Here is a 19,460-nt window from a genome sequence, read left to right as displayed (position 1 = left end):
AGCAGATTGAATATACTTAAAAAGTCAAACGAGCAATTTATGGTGGGATTCATTTTTAAAAATATTTTCAGGGTAAGAGACTTTTTTTTTCTTTTAAACTCAGAGTTGAAATTTCTCAAGTGGTACTTAAGGCCACCAACAAAAAGATCACTTCCCCTGTCACAGGTGCAACGTGGGATGAACAGACCTAATTAACTTTTTTCCCCCCAAGTACACTGATATCACTAGTTCAGCCCTGGATTTTATGAGGTTGTCTGAAATGATGTTCTGGAAAAAAAAAAGTGGTGGGAAGAAGAAGCAAATGAGGAAACCCAGCTTTCTACACTTACTGCAGCCTGCCAAGTTGAATTCAAGTGTCTATTTCACCTCTGAGCAAGAGTTGTTTATATTCTCTAGTTTGAGGTTGCTTTTTATTTAAATATAATTAGAATAATCGCAAATATAATTTTTTTTCTTTTCTTTTCTTTTTTTTTCAAGTCTGTAACTTGTAATTCCAAATATCTAAGACCTTCTCATGTTCTTTTCTGGTACATCAAGGGTCCTTTTGATACTACAACCACCACTTAAACATTTCTTCAATAAGCTGTAGGAGAAGCTTTAGCCAGTAACAATGCTTCAAAAACTGGTCTGCTTGCACCACAGATCAAATGTCTTGCAAATTAAAATGAAAAACAAGACCAAAACACCTGTAATTATTCTAGTTTTTGGCAACTGAGCTATGTTAACAGCTCAGTTTGTCTCCATAAAGTCTGTCTTGATTGCTAAAAAAACTACTTCAGAAAATTGTTCTGAAAGATGGTCAAAACTGTAAATAGCATCTAAGTTGCATTAGGAACTGGAAATTTCCCATTGCCAACAGCTGTTGTAGTTAATGCTTCTCAGATGAGTTCTCCTACAGACACACAATACTTTCACAGCAGCCTCAGCTTTAACAGCTACGGGTTGATAGTACGGGTTACTGAAAAGCTAGATAGTGGCATATGAAATCCCTGCCTACCACAGTAAGAATCATCTCCCTAGAACACCCACTGCTTTTTACTCGTGATTCTCTTATTGCTAACCCTGAGATAATCATTCTGCCTCCCAACTTTTTTTTTTTAAATCCTACTACATAGGTCTGTATTTTTTCTGTAAACCCTGGAAGAAATGGAAAAGCTTAAACTAATAATAATGTAACGGGCAGGTGAACATCCTTCAAAATTTAGCTAAAATATTTCAAAATGGACACCTCAGTGCCAGTGTTGCAAATGCTGAGAATTATAAAAGAAACTACATCTATCTTCAGAAACAGGTCTTCAGCAGAAACGTATGGATCTCGTTCTCCACATAAGGGTACTGTACTCCTCGTATGTACTTCTGAAGACTTAGAGTAGCAAGACAATGTAAGACAACCCATTGCAACAGACAAAGCCAAAAAGGAGTACCAAATACTAATTTTCTAACTTTATGAAAACAAAGATGTAGCTTCATAAAAAAATCAAAACACATAGCAGCCTTTTAACCAGCTCAAGTAACTGACACGATTTGTAACAACGGTTACTAATGATGACAAAGGTTCCCAACAAGACCTCAGCTGCAACAGAACCCACGCTGGGCTGGGATCTTAAACCAAGCACAAAAGTTTAAACACACTCACAACCCATTTAGTGTCCAATTTGAGTATCAACAGTGTTTGAGAGTGCATCAGCCGAGAGGCTTCCCAGTGCGCTCCTCTTGGAAGGATAACAGTAAAGATGATCTGAAATCCTTGTTGTCCATTCCCCCTGTACTCCCCAGAACAGGGTTCCACACCTATTTAGTCCATCTATGACTGCTGAACTGAACTGCAGCCTTTTAAAGCATCTTATTTAGAGTTTTACATTCCCATTATTCAGAGGCTTTTTGTTTGTTTTCCTATTAAGACAAAATGTATTTACTTGGAACAAAAGCAGCCCAAGTAACATTGCTATTATGCATACCCAACTTTTCAGATTAGATCCATCTTCCACAGGGAATTAGTTAGTGTCCTTCAGTCCTCCTACAGGGCCTGCCACAGATTTTCACGCCTATAGCTAGATCCTCTTTTCCTGCTTATTGCTACTTCAAATCTGTATTCAGAGCCTGTGAAATCAAGTCAAATAAAGTCTTCTTTTTCCCCCGCAATGGGCTGGTGTGGGAAGAGGGAGGAGTGTAAAATCTCTCAACACTTGGAATTTATATAACTGAAATAATTTAGCAAATAGGGCAGGAGAAAAATTTGTTTACATTCCCAATGACTTCAGTTCCCACTCACGGTGCTCATCTTCATTTCTGTATTTCTGATGCTGCATGTAACATCCCATTTTTTTCTTTGCATTCCAGTTTTGTAGTTTCTGCCAAAGCAGCTTCATACTAAACAAATTACTTTATGGTATTTACACGGAACATTTTAAGAAATGCATGGTGTTATGCATGACCATTGCCAATGACAACTAGAAAAAAACTGTACTTCTAAAGACATATGAAGTTTTAAAACAGACAAGATTAGTATATGAATGTGCCAAAATATTGTGCAGGTATTTTAGATACTAACTGTGCTACAGAACGGTCACTGTTTCAAAATCCCACCTGTGAGAAATAAAGTTGTGTTTTTGCAGTGGAAAATTCTACTAACCTTGTATATTCAAAAGTGATTGTGCAGGCATAATAGTGGGAAGTATGTTAAGCAGATAAGGGGAAGGTCCTACTGTTCCAAAATAAGGAGAATAGCTAAGAAAAACAAGATGAGCAGTGCAAAACCAGTAAAAACAACAACAACAAAAAATCCCAGGCCCTTTAGTCATGAGAGAATAAATAAAGAAAACGAAGAAATTAACGGTTGGTCAAATAAAATTCTGTATGTATGGTATAGTAATAAGCGTTGAGTAGTTTGTGAACCTGTAGTACTCGGCCAATTCCAACAGGGGAGTAATTAAGCGTTGGGTAATAGGGAATAAAAGGTTATGATAATACTTTTGCTGGATGCTCCTGCTTGCAGGACGCCCTCCATTGCGATCATAAATAAAAACAGTACTTCACTGAGACCCTCACATGAGCCTGTGTTACTGGCTGCAGATTGTTTCTCATACACCCCAGTGCAAAGAAATACTAGGCTAAAAGGTCAGAACCAGAAAGGCCACTAAACGTGAATCCTACCCATCCTACCAACTCCTCTCTCAACCTGTCAAAGCAACTGTGGGAAAATGAAGGGAAGCTGAAGGAAGCTTCCTGTTCTTACCTCCTCCTCTAGCCTGCAACAACCCCACGTATACAACTTCCATTCTCATTATAAACCAGTTCTCTGTACATCACTTCACCATCTTTTACAGCTGCTTGCCATATCACAATTGCTTGTAGAATCATACCAGAGATCAGTCAAAGCTCAAAACTGAGTCTAGTCCAACCAATCCATCCATGAAACATTTTTCATTAAAGTATCATCAACTAGCATCAGCAATTTTCATTTTTAAGTTACTGATAGTAGACCCGCAGCTGCCACCCTCCCTTCCTGCAGTGCTAGGTGAGAAGGGTCAGACCCAACCATTATGAACATACTTATCTAACATAAACAGAATCAAACAGCAAATCTGAAACATCTGCCCATGACTACTCATCCATAAATGTGATGCCTGAAGTCTGTAACTCATTTTGCAAATAAGAAAGGAGAAAACCCCACAATGAAAGCTTACATGCTAAGTTAGTATTTGTACTTTATTTGTCTTGAAGAATGTGGGATAAAAGAAACTGTCTGACTGAAATAGTTTTTTTTTTTTTTTTAAAGAAGAACGGATACATCTATACTTTTTAACGACAATTTTACATCTACAAATTTTATTAAATTTAATAAAGCTCACAATATCCATATACAGGTTAAAATATTTCTTACTGCAGTGAATCGTAATACAGACCGCTGTTCAGATTCTTTGATTCTTTCTTTACGCATCAATCACACTACTGGCCACTAGTCCAGCTGCAAACAGCTATTTGTGTAACTAGCAAAGTCACTAACTGAAGTATAATTGAGGACAAAAAAACATACTCCCTCAAATGCATGGTGACATACTTTAAAAGAAAACAGTAAAGAGAACCTTCAGAATTTTGATACAGAAAATTAGTTTGAAGAGTTAACTTTGAAAAATTTGGAAAAATCCTGGATGTCTATATCTGCCTAAAGGCTTATATTCATTTTGAAGTAATAGATTATCAAATCAAAGTACCATGTTCCTTAGTAATTCAATACAGACAGCCCAGGCTCAAAATTTGCCTAAACGTCTGAACACTGAACTAATGTGTTTAATCTGTCTAAAAGTGCCACATGATTTAAACATTTTAAATAAATCGCACTTAGAACTTTCTAGTGAATACACACAAATATTTTTTTTACGAAGATATTTGTAAAGACAATGCACAAAGAGCACACCTGTTTGAAGTAGTAAAGTATGAATTTACCTCTTTAGAATCATCAATTCTCTCAAAATAAACGAAAGCAAATCCTCTTGATCGTCCAGTCCGTTGATCATAAACCACATTGACACCAGTCAAAGGTCCATAACGGGAAAAGACTTCACGCAAATCTCTCTCAGTGGTATACAAACTGAGACCAAACACTCCGAGACATGTATTAGGATCTGGATTGGCCTGGTAAGACAAATGTTTAACTCCAATTAAGTTAATAAAATACAACTTATACATTCTTACATTGAAATTTCTCAATTATTTTTAAGTGAAAAAATTAAGCATAGTTTATTACAAACCTTAATATTTCAAGCATTAACATTCCAATCTTAAGGTGTTTCAAAGGGTAGCTCACTTTCTGATTTTCATTTTATAAAAAAAAAACACAAAAGGTAAACTTCTCATGTTGGTGAAAAATTCTGACTGTACACTTGAGAGAAATGAGGCACTATGGTTACAGAAGAGATACAGGTAACAAGAACCTGTTTTATTAGTATTTCTCACTCAAATCACCAACAAGCTGCAGGCAGGATGTCTAAGTGTGTGCTGAAAACTGGTCAGCCAGCCTCAACTCCCATCTTAGCCATTCTACAAGGCCACCACCACCGGTTCTGAATACTGCAGGCTGCCTCCAGTTTCACACCCGAAAAGCAGCTGAGATCCTAAGCACACACAGCTGAACTGTAACTTGCCTTCTACCAAATGGGTGTTCTTCCCAACCCCTCCTCCCTCCAACATTTCCTGTTCAACTATAATGAAAGTTAATATTTAAATTTTAAAGTTTCTCTCTGTTCACTAGTAAACTGGATCAAAACCAGCAGCTTCTCTCAGCTACATACTGAAGGCTGGTTCTGTGAAACGGTAACCGAAAAGTGTGCTCACTTTTCTACAGCAAGACTCTCGATTCTTGAAAATAATGTAGGAAATGGAAATACTCGTACACTTCACTTCAACTAAAGGAAGTCAAATAAGAAATTCTACAGTTGTTCAAGGTACTGCAATTCATTTTCCTATTAGGTTCAAAATTTCTCTACATGCCCCAGAATTCATATAATGCCAATTTAACTTTAAGAATTATCTTGATCAAAATAAGTTGTTGTTTTGGTTTTGTTGTGATTTTTTTTTTCCAGCTAAGTTCCTGGCACCTGTTATACTAGAAGCAGGAATTTAAAATTGGAGCAACAGGCATTTTTTCAGCTAAAATAGTAACTGCAAGTCAACACAGTTAAAATTTGTAGTTGTAGTTCAGATTTTCAAAGCACAGTGCTGTACTGTACTGATGCACAGTAATTTATGCCTCAGAGCTTGCCTTTCATCCTGACTTGAAGAATGAACAGATTGAGATCTCCTGTCACGTTCTCTTATGAACCCCTCTGTACTCCTGGATACCAAGGTGACAATTTTTAGATGACAATTTAGAAGTAAAGTCTTGAATTTCAAAGCTTACTTCCATAAGGAAAGGAAAATTCTGCTTTCAAGTACATAGTCATGAAACAAACTAAGACTAAAAGCTGAGTAAAAGTATTCCATGGTCCCTAGCTGACATTCTACACTTTTAAACAAATTAAGTAACTACATTAAGCCAAATAACATGCATGGAACAGTGGAACATGCACGTCAATTACTGGGTTTTAAACTGCAACATGTAGATTTTCAGATACAGAGCCATGAGAAACAGAATGCAAAATATAAACCGAGAAAAGCATGTCTGTGCAGTAGGTAGGCTTAAGTTTACCCTACTGGGTTCTCCATCTGCAGGAAAATATTTAGGACTTTAAAACTCTTGTTTTCTGGGGAATCGTAACATTAGATAGTGACTGTGACCAAGTTAAGCACATCTTTTTTGCTATGCAAGAAAAAAAGTATTTGGATAGTATTTTTCCATGTAGGAAGTAGCAACTTGATAAGCACTTCTTTTCACAAGAATGTTTAAAAAACATTACAGCTGTGTTTACTTGCTTCTGCCTGAGCAGGTTCAGTGAGTGCATCAGTTTCTCATAACAGGAGATCTGCAACCTAATTTAGCTCCAGTTAAAAAATTATAGCTTGCAGATGTAACAAATTCCCCTTCCTATCTTCTACCAAGACACGGAAGTGATGAAGTACATGATTCACGCATGCTCTCATATTATCTTTCCTTATTTTTATAATAGTATGTTTCAAATTATGTTGTGTTTCTTTTAAGAAATGAACCCTATTATCTTTTCTAAGGCAAGCTAAGTACGGAGAATCACTCTGTGCACCCTAGGCAACAAGTGACAATTACATCACCACTGGAAAGATTTTGACTGTGCAGGATTAAACGACACCTTTAATACTGAGTTTTTGTACCGCCTCCCATTAGCACAGTATGGCAAGGTCAGCAGAAGTGGCAAAATTGCTACCAATTTTCCTAGTATCCTTAGACCTTGCAGCTTAGAGAATTCTAATCTGATTTATTTCTGTTTTGACACTATTAGAACTACTCCTTAGAATGAACATGGAATTCACTCTGAGGAGTTTCTCATGTTTCACAGAGTCATTTCCAAGGCAAAAAAGACTTCACAGCAAAATATTCTAATACTTCCTAAAGTAGTAAAGTAGATTCATTTGTCTTTTACCAGGAAATCTGCTAAGCCTTTTGAAGTTGTTATTTCTGCCAACTTTTTAAGACATTAGATTCGTATTTACAACAGTATGACTACACACTGGCAACAATCCACGAATAGCTTAACTACAAATGTTGCTTCACAACAGCTTAAGCCGCTGTACATTAGCACTGCTGTAGTCTTGCCCTCTTCCACATAATCATCTTCTCCCTCACATTGGTCTTATCTGGTTGTGGTAAGCTGCTTCACTAAGGTGAGCATGCAAAAAACTACATACTTTTTGACAGGATTAATAATAAATAAATAAAGAGAAAATAAAGATGAAAACTAAAAAGGATCGTTTGTGGTCCTCACCAAGGAAGAGGCAGACCCGTGTGTAGTAGTACTCACTCAGATCAGCATCAAGTGATGCGAAACCAGAATCTAAAACACTGAACAAGGAAGGACACTGGGAGAAATCTCTCTGAATGACATAAAAGTAGTATCTTAAGTCAATTTACCTACACTTCCTATCCCTGTCCATACAGACACTAGGTTATTTCATTTGAATTCTGAGAGGACTATCGATCCTTTTCATAGCTGTTTTTCCAGTTTATTACGATTTACAGGTTAGCTAATAACAAATGAGTTTATTTCTTCAAGTTAAACCAAAATCATTACTTGGAAATAAAAAATCACAAGCAATCTTCAACATAATACACTATATGTTATAAACAAGAACACCTGAAAATTTTTTTTCCTTTGCTCCTACAGTTGATCTTGTAAGTATTTTCGCCTTTTTTTTTAAAGGCACGCACAGTTGCCTTTTTTGTGAAGTGTACGCGTGCTTGGAACAGAATAAAAATAGAAAAAGTCCAACTTCTAGAGCAGAGGGAAACAGATGTCACCTATCTACCCATACTCACTTGGGACAGCATGGCTTTCAGTAAGATTCTACAACTACCCTGCCAATGGCTGGCACAAGGTGTAAGTGCCCAGTTGTTAAGGAAAGACTTTGTCCGCCCAACCCAGAAACAATTCCCGTATCCTCCAATAACAAGACAGCAAGTCAAATTCAGCCTGCAATTATCTTAGACTACACTGATGTAAGCAGTGACCGTTTTGTTGATACTCAGCCTTGGGGAACATGACATACTCTGCTGCCTGTGTGCCTTCTCCTGTTGGACATTGGAGAGTGACTACGGCTCCTTCGACGGCGGTATTCTGGCGTGTACGATCTGCTTCGAGAACGTCTCCTATGGGAATGAGAATGGGAATGGGATCTGGAGCGAGTGTAACGTCTGTGCGAATGTCTTCTGGACCTGGATCTTCAACAAAGAGAAAGCTTTTAGTTAGGTCATATGCACCCAATGTGTTGAAATGTAAGCCTTACATTTCCCAGAGAAAAATCTTAAATTCATTTTTCAGAGGCTCACTACAATAGAAATAGTTAAGTTTCTTTTACTTTGTGCATCTTAAGATTGCAGATCTTAAATAACTTGCTCAGTAGCACAATTTTCAATTTGGTCAGAGTGCTTCTGGCATAAAAAACGGATTATATTCACAACAGTCTTCAGAAAGTTCAGAGCTTAGACTTGTATTAGCTTGGCTCCACATGTAACTAACACTTGCATATTGGTACAGAAACCAAACATACCACACTGTAAAATATTGTCTTAACTGATAAACTGAAAGATGTAGCAGTACAACAGTGCTAGGGCATCTACAAATGAAGTTTGAAAATCAGTTGAGACCAAAAAAGCTGTTTAACTCCTCAAGCATTTCTCTGCGGATATCCAGTCAATGATAAACACAATTTTGAACTCGCACAATTCTGTCAAAGCTGCATGATTTCATACAGTTGTTATATCCTAATAACAGGCAGATATCTGGCTAAACACTGCAAGAGAAGAAGCTGTAACATCGGGCTGAACTTAGGAATTTCAGAGCACAGTAACTCTTTTAGACTTCCCTGGTAAAGTAAACAGATAGGGAAGTCACTGATCTCTCCCAGGAACTGGTAAAGAGTAAAAATGTAATACTATGCAAGTCCCCTTCCCCCTCCGGGGCTACAAATGTTTTGTTTTCTGGTTTCTCTCTCCACAGATAAAAAGATTCAGTAGGTCTACCAGTTTTCAACAGTATGAAGGTGCAAGGGAAAATGGAAGAAGAGAAGTAGCATGAGCTGGATATTTTATGACATACTTAGAGGAAAAAAAGACAGACATTCCTCCCGTACACTGAACAAGTTCTCTCAGAACTGAGAACTATAAAACTTTGCCTGCGCAAGCACAAGCAGTGAGAGAGAAAGGCATACGCAGCTTCCAAAAACGAGCTTAAATACTAAAGCTCCCATAAATTAAGAAGCTATCCATGCCCAACTTCAATCATATTTTTTCAGATTTTGTTTAAAAGAAAAGATTCCAGTGAAGGAATGTTAAGAACTGGCCCAAGTAGTGTCTTCCAACATTTCCAATAGTGATGGAGCTTACTTTTTTATCCAACCCAGACTACTTTTGCTGTAGTTCTCACTTGAATTTTCCTTCTTTCCTAAAGGAGGGGTCTACACAAGAAAGACTTCCCCTGAAAAAGATTTTGGGGAAGGGGACATAAGCTTTCACAGAACTGAGCTGTACTCTCTTCTCTCTTCTGGAGTAGTTAAATCTTCTCATTTTAGTAACAATTTCTACTCCACTAATTCTATTATATTACTTCCCTATAAGTACACATACTTCATTACTTATGGAATCTTCCCCCAGCTTTGTCCAACTATACATCCACCAACACACAAATTAACGCAGTTGTCTTAGTGCATTCCAAAAGGTTTATAATTTTTACAAGGGGAAAAAAATCCCAGCAATGTAACAATAGAACAGGCGTAAGCAATAATACTGAATATCAACTCGAACTACTTCCCAGACATACCTCGATTTTGATCTCGACCTAGAGTGCGATTCAGAATGTTTGGAAGCTCTCGATGGACTGCGAGATCCTGACCTGCTCTCCGATTTTACACGAGCAGGACTCCCAGCTGGAGATTTTGACTGGGAGCGAGACTCCTAACGAAAAAGATAGTATTACAAATGGTATTGGTTGTACAAATGCCTAACTCCTAACATTTAAAGTACAGTAATTCTATTATATTGATTGCTCCTGAAAAAACAAATGGTTAGGCAATACCCTCCAGAACAAATTTCATTTTGCTAGCCCACTGTTAATATTGTATGCTTTCCTCAAATAGATCCCTGCTTGAACCAGATCACCAATTCTCTATTAACTAAGTAATCATGCAAATTCATCTACAACTTGATCATACAGACACTGGAACATAAACCATACATTTACTTAACCTAGGACCCATTCATTCTTCCAGATTCTTTTAATTCTACTTCACTCTTGCTTTCTACTTCTCTTCATTCTTCATTGAGTTTTTCATTTTTCATACTTCGTGTATTCTTCCCCAATTCAAACAATTCATTATAGCCTTAAAAAAAACATTCAAGTGCTTCTATCTGACCAATCTTCTGTTCAATTTTTTCCCCCATTCAATTTTAATTTTCTGATCTTTAATACTTTTCATTAGCCTTCTTTTATCTTGATTTATCTTCCACATTCTTGGAAAAAACTCTTCAATTTCTTCACGAACATTAACCTTAATGGAAAAAGAACATTTAGTATATTTAAGCACGTGGGGATTATAAAACTCTGCTGGAGTTCAGATGTTATCTACCAAATTGAAAAGCCAGCAGGTAAAGTGCAAGAAACTACTTTATAAAACAACCTTTTTTAAAAAAAAGCTTTAAAACTGTATAAGTGTCTACGGTCTAACAATGAGCTTACTGAGTTCTCGGTGTTTTACTGTATTTTCAAAGCTACCCTCCTCCCCTTTCAGATTTTTATTCTCTGTACGATACATAGATGAACTAAAAAGCTAATTAGCACAAATATATATTAAAAATATTGATATCAATAACTGAGTTTCCCCCTAATAACAACTATGTACTTCTCAGTATTAAATATCCCAAATTCCACTCCTACGCATTATTACTAGGACACTCATTTCAACAGCACGGCCAAAGATTTCCAGTCAAAATCTATCTATGCACATACTTACTCGCATAATACATGCACATAGATATAGGCAAGACAAATTTTTCTTCCTACTTTCTCTTCCTCATTGTTATCCTGTTTTCCTTGCACACAACTTAATCCACAAAAAACAAGACGTATAATACTGCAGTTCAAAGCAATCCAATAACAGACAGGAGGTTTTTTTTGTTTTCTTGTATGATAAGGCACACAAGAGAAAAACTAGGAAAACAAGCAAACAAAGAGCAGATTAGGATTTCCTCACATTTTAGTGTACACCATTCCTAGGGAGCTCAGCTATTAAAAAAAAAAAAGCTGTGGAAATGTGTGCTATATACCTCTATAATGTCACCAAAAAACATGCAAAACTTGTAATGGAAAAATCGCATAGCAAGTTCCCCTCCCACAAGCGTTACATTTCATTTTCATCATTTCTTCTCCTGCCTGTCCTTAAAATACTTTTCCCAACTTATCTATTTTTCTGTGTAAGTCCAGATTTGCATTTTCTTTTGTAGTTGAATTCTTCAGCACTCTGGACTGAAGTCCTTTTCAAAGGACTCCTTCCTCATATTTAAAGACAATAAATCAACCAGAAATGGAACATGAGAGGCCCCTTATTTATTACAGGAGTATTACAGCTATGCTGCCTTTTCCCCTTTACCCCAATGAAAAGGACACAGGATGCATGGAGAACATCACCTTCTAGTTTGACAGGCACACTAAACTTATCAATGAAGGCCAAATTCAAAGCTGGGCTGTGACGTGGACCCCAGCAGGTCTACGTTACAGGGTATCCCACTGAACCAGCTATCTGCTGGTCTAGCTACAAAAGACTGTCACAGAAAAAGAAGAAAGAACGGGCACTTAAGTAATACCAGATTTTATACAGTGTTCTTATTTTTACATCTGAAATTCACTGTTCATTATTAGAAAACATCCTTTTAGAGCCCCTAACATACTTTTTAATTACCTCTCCTCTAATTTTGTACTCTTCATTGTTTGATAGCCCTCTTTAATTCTTACATTTATACTTCATATCCTGCAATAATTCCCAGTTTCTCCAGGAGTTATTTCCACTCCCCTCCTTAGTGAAAGTGACCAGTAATACAGAAAAGCACTTAATGTGACATCCTTCAGATTTAGAACAGATCCTTCAATAAAACGACAAAGAATTCACTCTCCTCAGTCACTCCTTAATGAGGATACTATACTGTCCATTCTCTTTTTAAATTTGAAAGATCACTTCTTAGACAATAAGGTTGGAAACAAAAAAAAAAAAGAAAAAGAAAAAAACAAGAACAAAACAAAAAAAATCAGATACTGCACAATCTACAAGTGTTGGGAGGTGCCAAAAATATTAAGGACCCAGTAACTCCCATACGATGACAAAATGAGCTTAGCATCCTTATCTGTTCAACTGAAGCATCTTCTGACACTGCCCACAGTTTTTCTAATAGCATCAGTTCTGACAACGGCTCTGTATGAAGTTGCCAAAAGCAAGCAGTACAGCATTTCATGGAGGTCAAGTCCTTTCCGAGCTGGTTGCTCCAGCCCTTTAAGGGCTGCACTCACGAACACGTAACTTTAGAAGCAGAGTGACAGAGGTGACAGCACGAGTTCTTACACATTTCAAACTTCCTCAAACAAAGTAACCGTAGATGTAAACTGCAGCTAAAGAGAGATTACCTGTTAGCAGTTGCATACTGTGTCTGTCACTGGCAGGCAATTACATCTCATCTTCTGATGCAACATAGATCACCTAGTTATATCTCCTACAGTTCTTCAAAAGGAGACACTAAGGGAATCACAATAACCTGGAAGAGTTTAAGGACTTAAGGAGGACACTGAAAAAGTATCTAATAAGATTTATATCAGCAAGACTACAGGTATGGATTAAGAGATTCAGCGCTTCAAGGTGTCACAGAGAGCAATTTTAAAGAATTTTCCTCCTCTATTTCCCGATGAGAAAATAACTAGCAAGATTTGTCTTAGTCTATGTCACAGACAGACCCCACTGTTCTTCATAACCAATTTATACATCCATTCTGCAATATCAACGAGAACATTATATTTCTTAGTGTATCATCTTTAACAACAACAAATAGACACCTCTATTATCCAAACCATTCAAATCCCTAAATTCCGTACTAGTCTTCAAGTAATCTAGATATCCTGATCTTAGATCCATGCTTACCCCAGAAATTAATTTAACTACTACTTAAGAAAGAACAAACTACGATTTCTCTCTGTATCCTCAATATTTACTTATCTTTCTGTTCTAAAGATCCTCAGTCATTTGAGGGCCACAGATCAGACTGCATTTTGTTAAACTCAGCTCCTCACCCCACAACAACCTCACTCTTGATAGTGTGCACGTTGATGTTTTCTGCTTTGTTATGCAACTCTCGAGGTGCCACTCTCACCCTTACAACCTTACAGGCAGATACTCACTGGGACCATTTCAAACCATCTACATCTGCTCTCGCTACAGTCTGTAGGAAAGAGACAGCCAGCTAACTACCTAGCAGTCTTCAGATCAATCCTCCCATTCAAAAGGCATACACTTGTCAATACCACTTTTCCCATGGCAAAAGTGGAAAAAAAATCTTCAGTGTGCTTCCTCAGAGTGAGATATGGTGACTTCCTCAAGCACATACTGGGAAATAGGATTAATGATTCACTAAGAAGTCAAACAAATTACTGTAGGTGAACGCAATCTGAAGACTGCCGCTTCAGCTACTGATTCTCTGGTTAAGAACTGCAGTACTAGAAGCATTTATAGAGAGCACTGAAGAATATTTTCCATCGTTCCTACCTTGTTTATTCCAGAAAGAACAACACTGAAAAAAGTATTATGTACAGGATGCCTCTTCCTACCCTTCCCTAATGCTCACATAAACCTAGGCACTGAATAACTGATCGACAACTTCAGCTAAGCAAGGTGATAGTCACGTCAATGCATTTCCTCCATACCAGTACAACTGTTTCAACCATAAGTGATGCAAGTTATAGCTGCCATTTATCTTCCTCACATCCTTCAAGAGAAATGTTACTTTCCAAAATAGTTACTTGAAAAAAACAAAACACAGTTTTTTGTAGAGTAGAATTACAGAAGTCTTTAGTAAGTATTTTTAGATTTGCACCCATCATCAGAGGGCATGATAAAGACAACAAGAAAAGACAAAAATAGTTTTTACATGACTCTTCTATCCTTACTTTTCTCACATTTTACCATGCCTCAGGCCTCACCATTTCAGAGCACGTCATAAAGGGTTTGCTACATGGCTATCAGACTTTAAAGAGAGACTAAGTAAAAAGAGCCAACTAGGCTTACACTAGGCTTCCTATAGGAAAGCATGGGAAGTCAAATGGGAGGAAAAAAACACGTTATCACCCAGAAATTTCAGTCGGCCTCCACCTTGAGAAGCACCACCTGCACGGGGGACAGAACAGGACAGCAAGTAGTACAGCAACACCATTAAGCTAGCAGAAGATAGCTCAAGGCTTTACAAAAATCTTGCAAAAAAAAAAATCCTGCCCAAACTCCAAAAATAAATGAAGTCCAACTTCATAAGGGAACAGAAAAGCAAAAGCAGTCAAAAAAGAAACTGAAATTCGGTAGCAGCCTACATTCGCTGGATTAAGCTGTCAATTTAGCAGCATCTCTTCCTGAGATGAGACCAGATTACTTTTTAACCACTGCTTTGACAGGAACCCGCCAACTTTCCTCTAAACTCACCAGAAAAGTTACATTTTTGCTTAATACTATGATCTGTCACTCCACACTAAAAATGCTAATCTCTTAATTAGCTATTCTTCCACAAATATTTTAATACATATGTAAAATAAAAGTTTCTTTTCATACAGAAACTGAAGTTGTGCTATCTTATATACATATTTAAATATTTTAAAAATAAAGTTATTGGCATCAGCAAGCTTCATATATTGTTATCAGTGACACTGCTCCAATAAAAAAGTAAAAAGAAGTAGCTTCAGCAATAAACCTTTTGAAATATATGCTTATCTCTTCACTGAGGCTTGAATATACACCTGTCCAAGGAAGGGTTCTGTGGTCACTCTTTTGTGCAGGTAACAATCTAGAATCTATTAAGTTGATTAAACAAAAAAAAAAAAAAAAAATCAACTTCCGTAAAAAGTTTCCTTTCCCATGTTTGCCATCAGAAACCACAGCACGATCACAGCCTTCCTCCCAAGCTAATGCAGAACTACAGAGCATAAGCAGCCTGTCACGCCTGTATTTCAAGAGGTAGGAAAGCAGCGTGCCTTCCTTGCCACTGAGGTGGCAGATTGCCAATACAGGTGTCTGAACCAAAGAAATGATCTCAAGGTTGATCAGGTTTAGGTAGCATCGGAACATACATGAATTTAAACATTTTCTTTATGAAGCTTGCATGCAAAAACCACAAGACACATTCAGAGTTTAGCTGACCCAAAAGCCGCTTGCATGCGTACGAACTACACATCCTTCCTTCAACAAAATGGCTCACGCGTGAAATGATCTAGGGTTCAAGTGCTTTATTAGACTGAAATCACTGAGATTCTGGCAAGAGCAGGAAGAGGCCTCTCATTAGAGCCACGAAAGACGATCAATGTGGAGATGTAAGATGGAGTTCTGCCTTCACTCTGATATAAAGTTTTATCTATTTAGACAAAGAGCCCATTAATATTGGTAGAGAACTAGTAAACTTTTAAGATTACAGCAGAAGCTCAAAAAAAATTGATCGAAACTGCAAGTGGAGTTTCCGTCCGCATCTGTTCAGACTACAACTCTTCCACTGCTCTAGGAAAGCTTTTAATAAAGCTGCATCACAGAACATGCACCAGATGAACAATCTGTTGTTACAAATAACTGGACAAATATGAAAGGAACTAAGATCTAAATCCTTACAAAGCTATCATCTATCAACAGTAAGAGATAAAAAGCCTCATTTGTCTAACCTGCTCACAACGAACACTTAATGGTGATAAAATCCTGCACCTTTTGCAAAACTCACGTCATTGGACAGAAACATGACTTAAAATCTGTTTCCTTCTTCGAGTCCATAAACTTATATCTAGTATGCCCATTATATTTCTAATTATTCTGTCAATTTCTTTCCATTAAATAACCATACTTGGGGGCAGGATTTCTTCTCTTCCACCAGCCACATTCTTAATACAGAACTTGCTGAAGCAAAATTGATGTAAAAACAGAGCAAACGTTAATTAGTCTGAACATATCTGATTAACATTTGCTTTGGAAAAAAAAAATCAGTAAAGAAATGAGCGAGTTCAGGAATAATAGTTTAAATCCCTACAATTTTAACCAACACCTTATAAATGCAAGTTTTCAAACAGTACAGATTATGCAACCTCACTGAAAAGTTATTTCCAAGATTATCCTCAATTTCCTCTTCACATGAAGTGACAGCATGATTTTAAAACTGCAAATTGGAGGCAAGATACGTGGACATCTTAACACTGCTAAAACATGCTTTATTTTAAACAGAGTAATTCCTGACATTTATTTTTGTTAAAACTATTTTTTTCTTCACATGTAACAAGCAAAACAGGGAAAGACTTTCTAACTCATCTTCCATGTAAAGATTTATTTTTAAGAATTCTTTTGGTTACTGCTGATTCAATATGCACCTTCGCCTTGTTGTCAGACTTCATCACTACTTTGCTACTTTCAAGAACTTAACTGGAAGTGTCTTGGGGATGAGATGCATCTATACGGACAGAAAGGGACTTCGACTAAACCCCCCTTTAAACATCACACTAGTTAGTATTTAAGCTGAATGCTGAGGAAGGTGAGGAGGACTAAAAGTTAGGTACTCAGAAATCTCTTTTGTGTCAATTTGGAGGAAAGCAGGTTCTTTACCCCCGCTGCCTTCCCCCCCCCCCCTCCCCCCAGTCTCTTTGCGGTTCCTCCTCCCATTGAACTCTTCTGCTATACTCTCTCCATCCCATGTGCCTGCACATAACTGAGGCCCGAGGACATTCGGCGCATCAGAGTTCTGTCCAACTGGGGATAGGAGATTAAACACTGACTACCCCCAAAACTTACACGCTTAATTTTATGAAATATATATTAGGCTGCAACATTATATATATATATAATTTCAAATATTCGTCGTCTACAAAAAACTTATTAGTGAAATAAAAAAAAAAACTGCTTAGGAATGTTCCTAACTGGAAAAACAACAAAAAAGCCGTAAGTGAATCCTGTTCCGTTCAGTTATGTTTAAAAAAGAACATTGAGCAAGAGAGTGCCACTTGCTAGACTGATTCAGAAATTCCGGTATTAAGGAAAGAATGCAAGTTTTCCAAGTGAAAACTCAATGGGGTCAGCAGTTCTGTCCAACAGGTAAATTTTCCACCTCAAAAACAAAAAAAAAGCTTAAGCCAACTGAGAAGCAACAGTCAGAGAAACGGCTATGCAGGACTTCTCTTACTTCAAATACTGTCAAAACATTAATTTTACTTCTACATTTGGCAGGAGAAGGTATGCAGAAATACTGAAGCTAAGCAGCTGTATCAGGTTCTTTTAACACTAAAAATAGATCCATCACAGCACCTAATACACACATTCTCTGGAGGAACCTAACATAAATAGTTATAAGAAAATAATAAAAAAATATAAATTTTGCTATAAACTGGGAGACTGAAGTAACAAATTTTAAAAAATGAACAACAAAGAATACTTATGCTCAACCTTCTCTGAGTTAGCTGGCTTTCCTTTCAGAGATTAGTTCATTTATCTGAAACGAGCATAGGCATACAGCCGTCTTTGTCCAGCAACTAACACAAGAACAGATTTTGTTTACCTCACCTGAGGAACCAGCAGCAGTCACTGGGCAGGCAGGTTCAACACATTCAGCCTGGGGACTGGGTTTTTTTGCTTGTTTTCTTTATTTTTTTTAAAGACTAACATTACAAAAAGGCTACAGTGTTTCTGTAAAAATAATTATTGGAATGTGACTCTGGTCGTTTAAAAATTCATTGCTCGATTCTCCAGGCAACAATCTTAGGTAACCATATTACTGAAAAGCTGCTATCGCTGGTTCATCAGAAAAAGTCACCAAAAGGATGCTCAGGTGTTCTTCTAAAGCAACTCTCTAGGAGAGAACAAAAAAAAAAATCTCTGCAAAATTAAAAAAAAAAAGTAAATGGTGATGGAGTGAGAACAACACACGTTTAATTTCTGTTTCAAGCAGCTCCTAATTCCTGCCTGCCCTGCTCATCGGTAGGGGGAAACACACAAAAAAAAAAACAAACAAAAACAAAAAAAGAAAATGGAAGGGACCAGTCAGAGGCCTACAGAAAAACCGCAGCCATCGGAGGGAAGAGAGAAGGAACAGGCCTAACAGGGTTACCAAACCGCAGCGGCTCCTTGAGAGAAAGTCTTCGGCAACACGCGATCGGTGCGTGCCAGGGGTTTAACAGCGAGGGCCGTACCTCCCCGGTGCCTTCTGAGGCCCGGCCCCGGGGCTCGGGGCACACACGGGTGCTGGCTGCGGGCCGGCAGGCAGGAGAAGCGCTCACAAAAGGATCCGGTCTCTCCTCGTTCTGCGGGGCCCGCGGGCAAGGGGGGGGAAAGGGGGGCCCGAGCCTGGGCCCGGGGGGCAACGGAGCACGGCGGTGGGGGGGCAGGAGGCTGAAGGGGACCGGGAGAAAACGGGGGCTGGGCAAGGAGCTGGGCCCTGCTGCCGGGGGGGCCGGAGGAGGCAGGATAGAGGCACAACCCCCCCCCCCCCCGGGAAGGGGGATGGCGGCGGAGACGTGAGGGGAGAAGGAAGCGTGCGAGGGGGGAGGCAGCGGGCTCAGCCCCCAGCCGGGCCGGTTCCCTCGGCGCCGCCGGGTCGTTAAATACAAATAATAAAATAAAAAAATAAAGAAAAACGGGGTGGTGGGGGGACACAGGGCGAGGAGGGAGACGTGAGTGGCTCACGGCCCGGCCAAGCCTCGGGCTCCCGAAGGGGCCATTTTAGAGAGCACCGCGCCGCTCCTTGCGCCCCCCTCACCCCCCCTGCCAGGGCGCCCCCTCTCAGCACGGCCCCGCCAGGGCCGGCCACTCACCCTCCCCTCGAAGTTGTTCTCCTCCACGTCGCTCATGTCGGCAGGGTCCCGGCCACGGGGTTGGGCTAGGCTAGGTTAGGTTAGATTAGATTAGATTAGGGCGAACGGGGACGCTCAGTGCCGAGCAGCAACCGCAGCCGCTCCCGCTAAGCGCCGCTGCCGTCAGCGCTCCCGCCGCCACCTCCCTCCCGCCGCGGCCGCCCCGCGCCGAGTCCCGCAGCAGCGCAAAATGGCGCCGCCGCCGCTCCGGCTGCGCCCGGCACGGCGCGG

The 19,460-nt window shown here is 38.9% G+C and overlaps 1 protein-coding gene across 6 annotated transcripts in view; it reads right to left on the bottom strand.

Moving 5' to 3' along the window:
* The window catches only part of TRA2A (transformer 2 alpha homolog), a 25,128-nt gene extending 5,668 nt beyond the window's left edge, over positions 1 to 19,460 (bottom strand). The window contains exons 1-5 of one of the 6 annotated variants that reach the window (XM_083825410.1): positions 19,191 to 19,451; positions 10,359 to 10,671; positions 9,945 to 10,078; positions 8,176 to 8,347; positions 4,447 to 4,635 (exon numbers count right to left, since the gene is read on the bottom strand). In XM_083825410.1, coding sequence (XP_083681536.1) covers positions 4,447 to 4,635; positions 8,176 to 8,208 — 222 coding nt within the window. In that variant the 5' untranslated portion in view covers positions 8,209 to 8,347; positions 9,945 to 10,078; positions 10,359 to 10,671; positions 19,191 to 19,451. Of the gene's footprint in view, positions 1 to 4,446; positions 4,636 to 8,175; positions 8,348 to 9,944; positions 10,079 to 10,358; positions 16,993 to 17,943; positions 18,230 to 19,190 lie in introns of those variants that run through there. The other 5 variants (XM_083825411.1, XM_083825407.1, XM_083825408.1 and 2 more) reach the window with 5 other exon arrangements.

The sequence above is a fragment of the Anser anser genome (genome assembly GCF_964211835.1).
Source record: "Anser anser genome assembly, chromosome: 2".
In the NCBI taxonomy this organism is placed as follows: Eukaryota; Metazoa; Chordata; class Aves; order Anseriformes; family Anatidae; genus Anser; species Anser anser.
The sequence above is the reverse complement of the archived record's forward strand: the minus strand, read 5'-3'. Positions and strand labels throughout refer to the sequence as shown.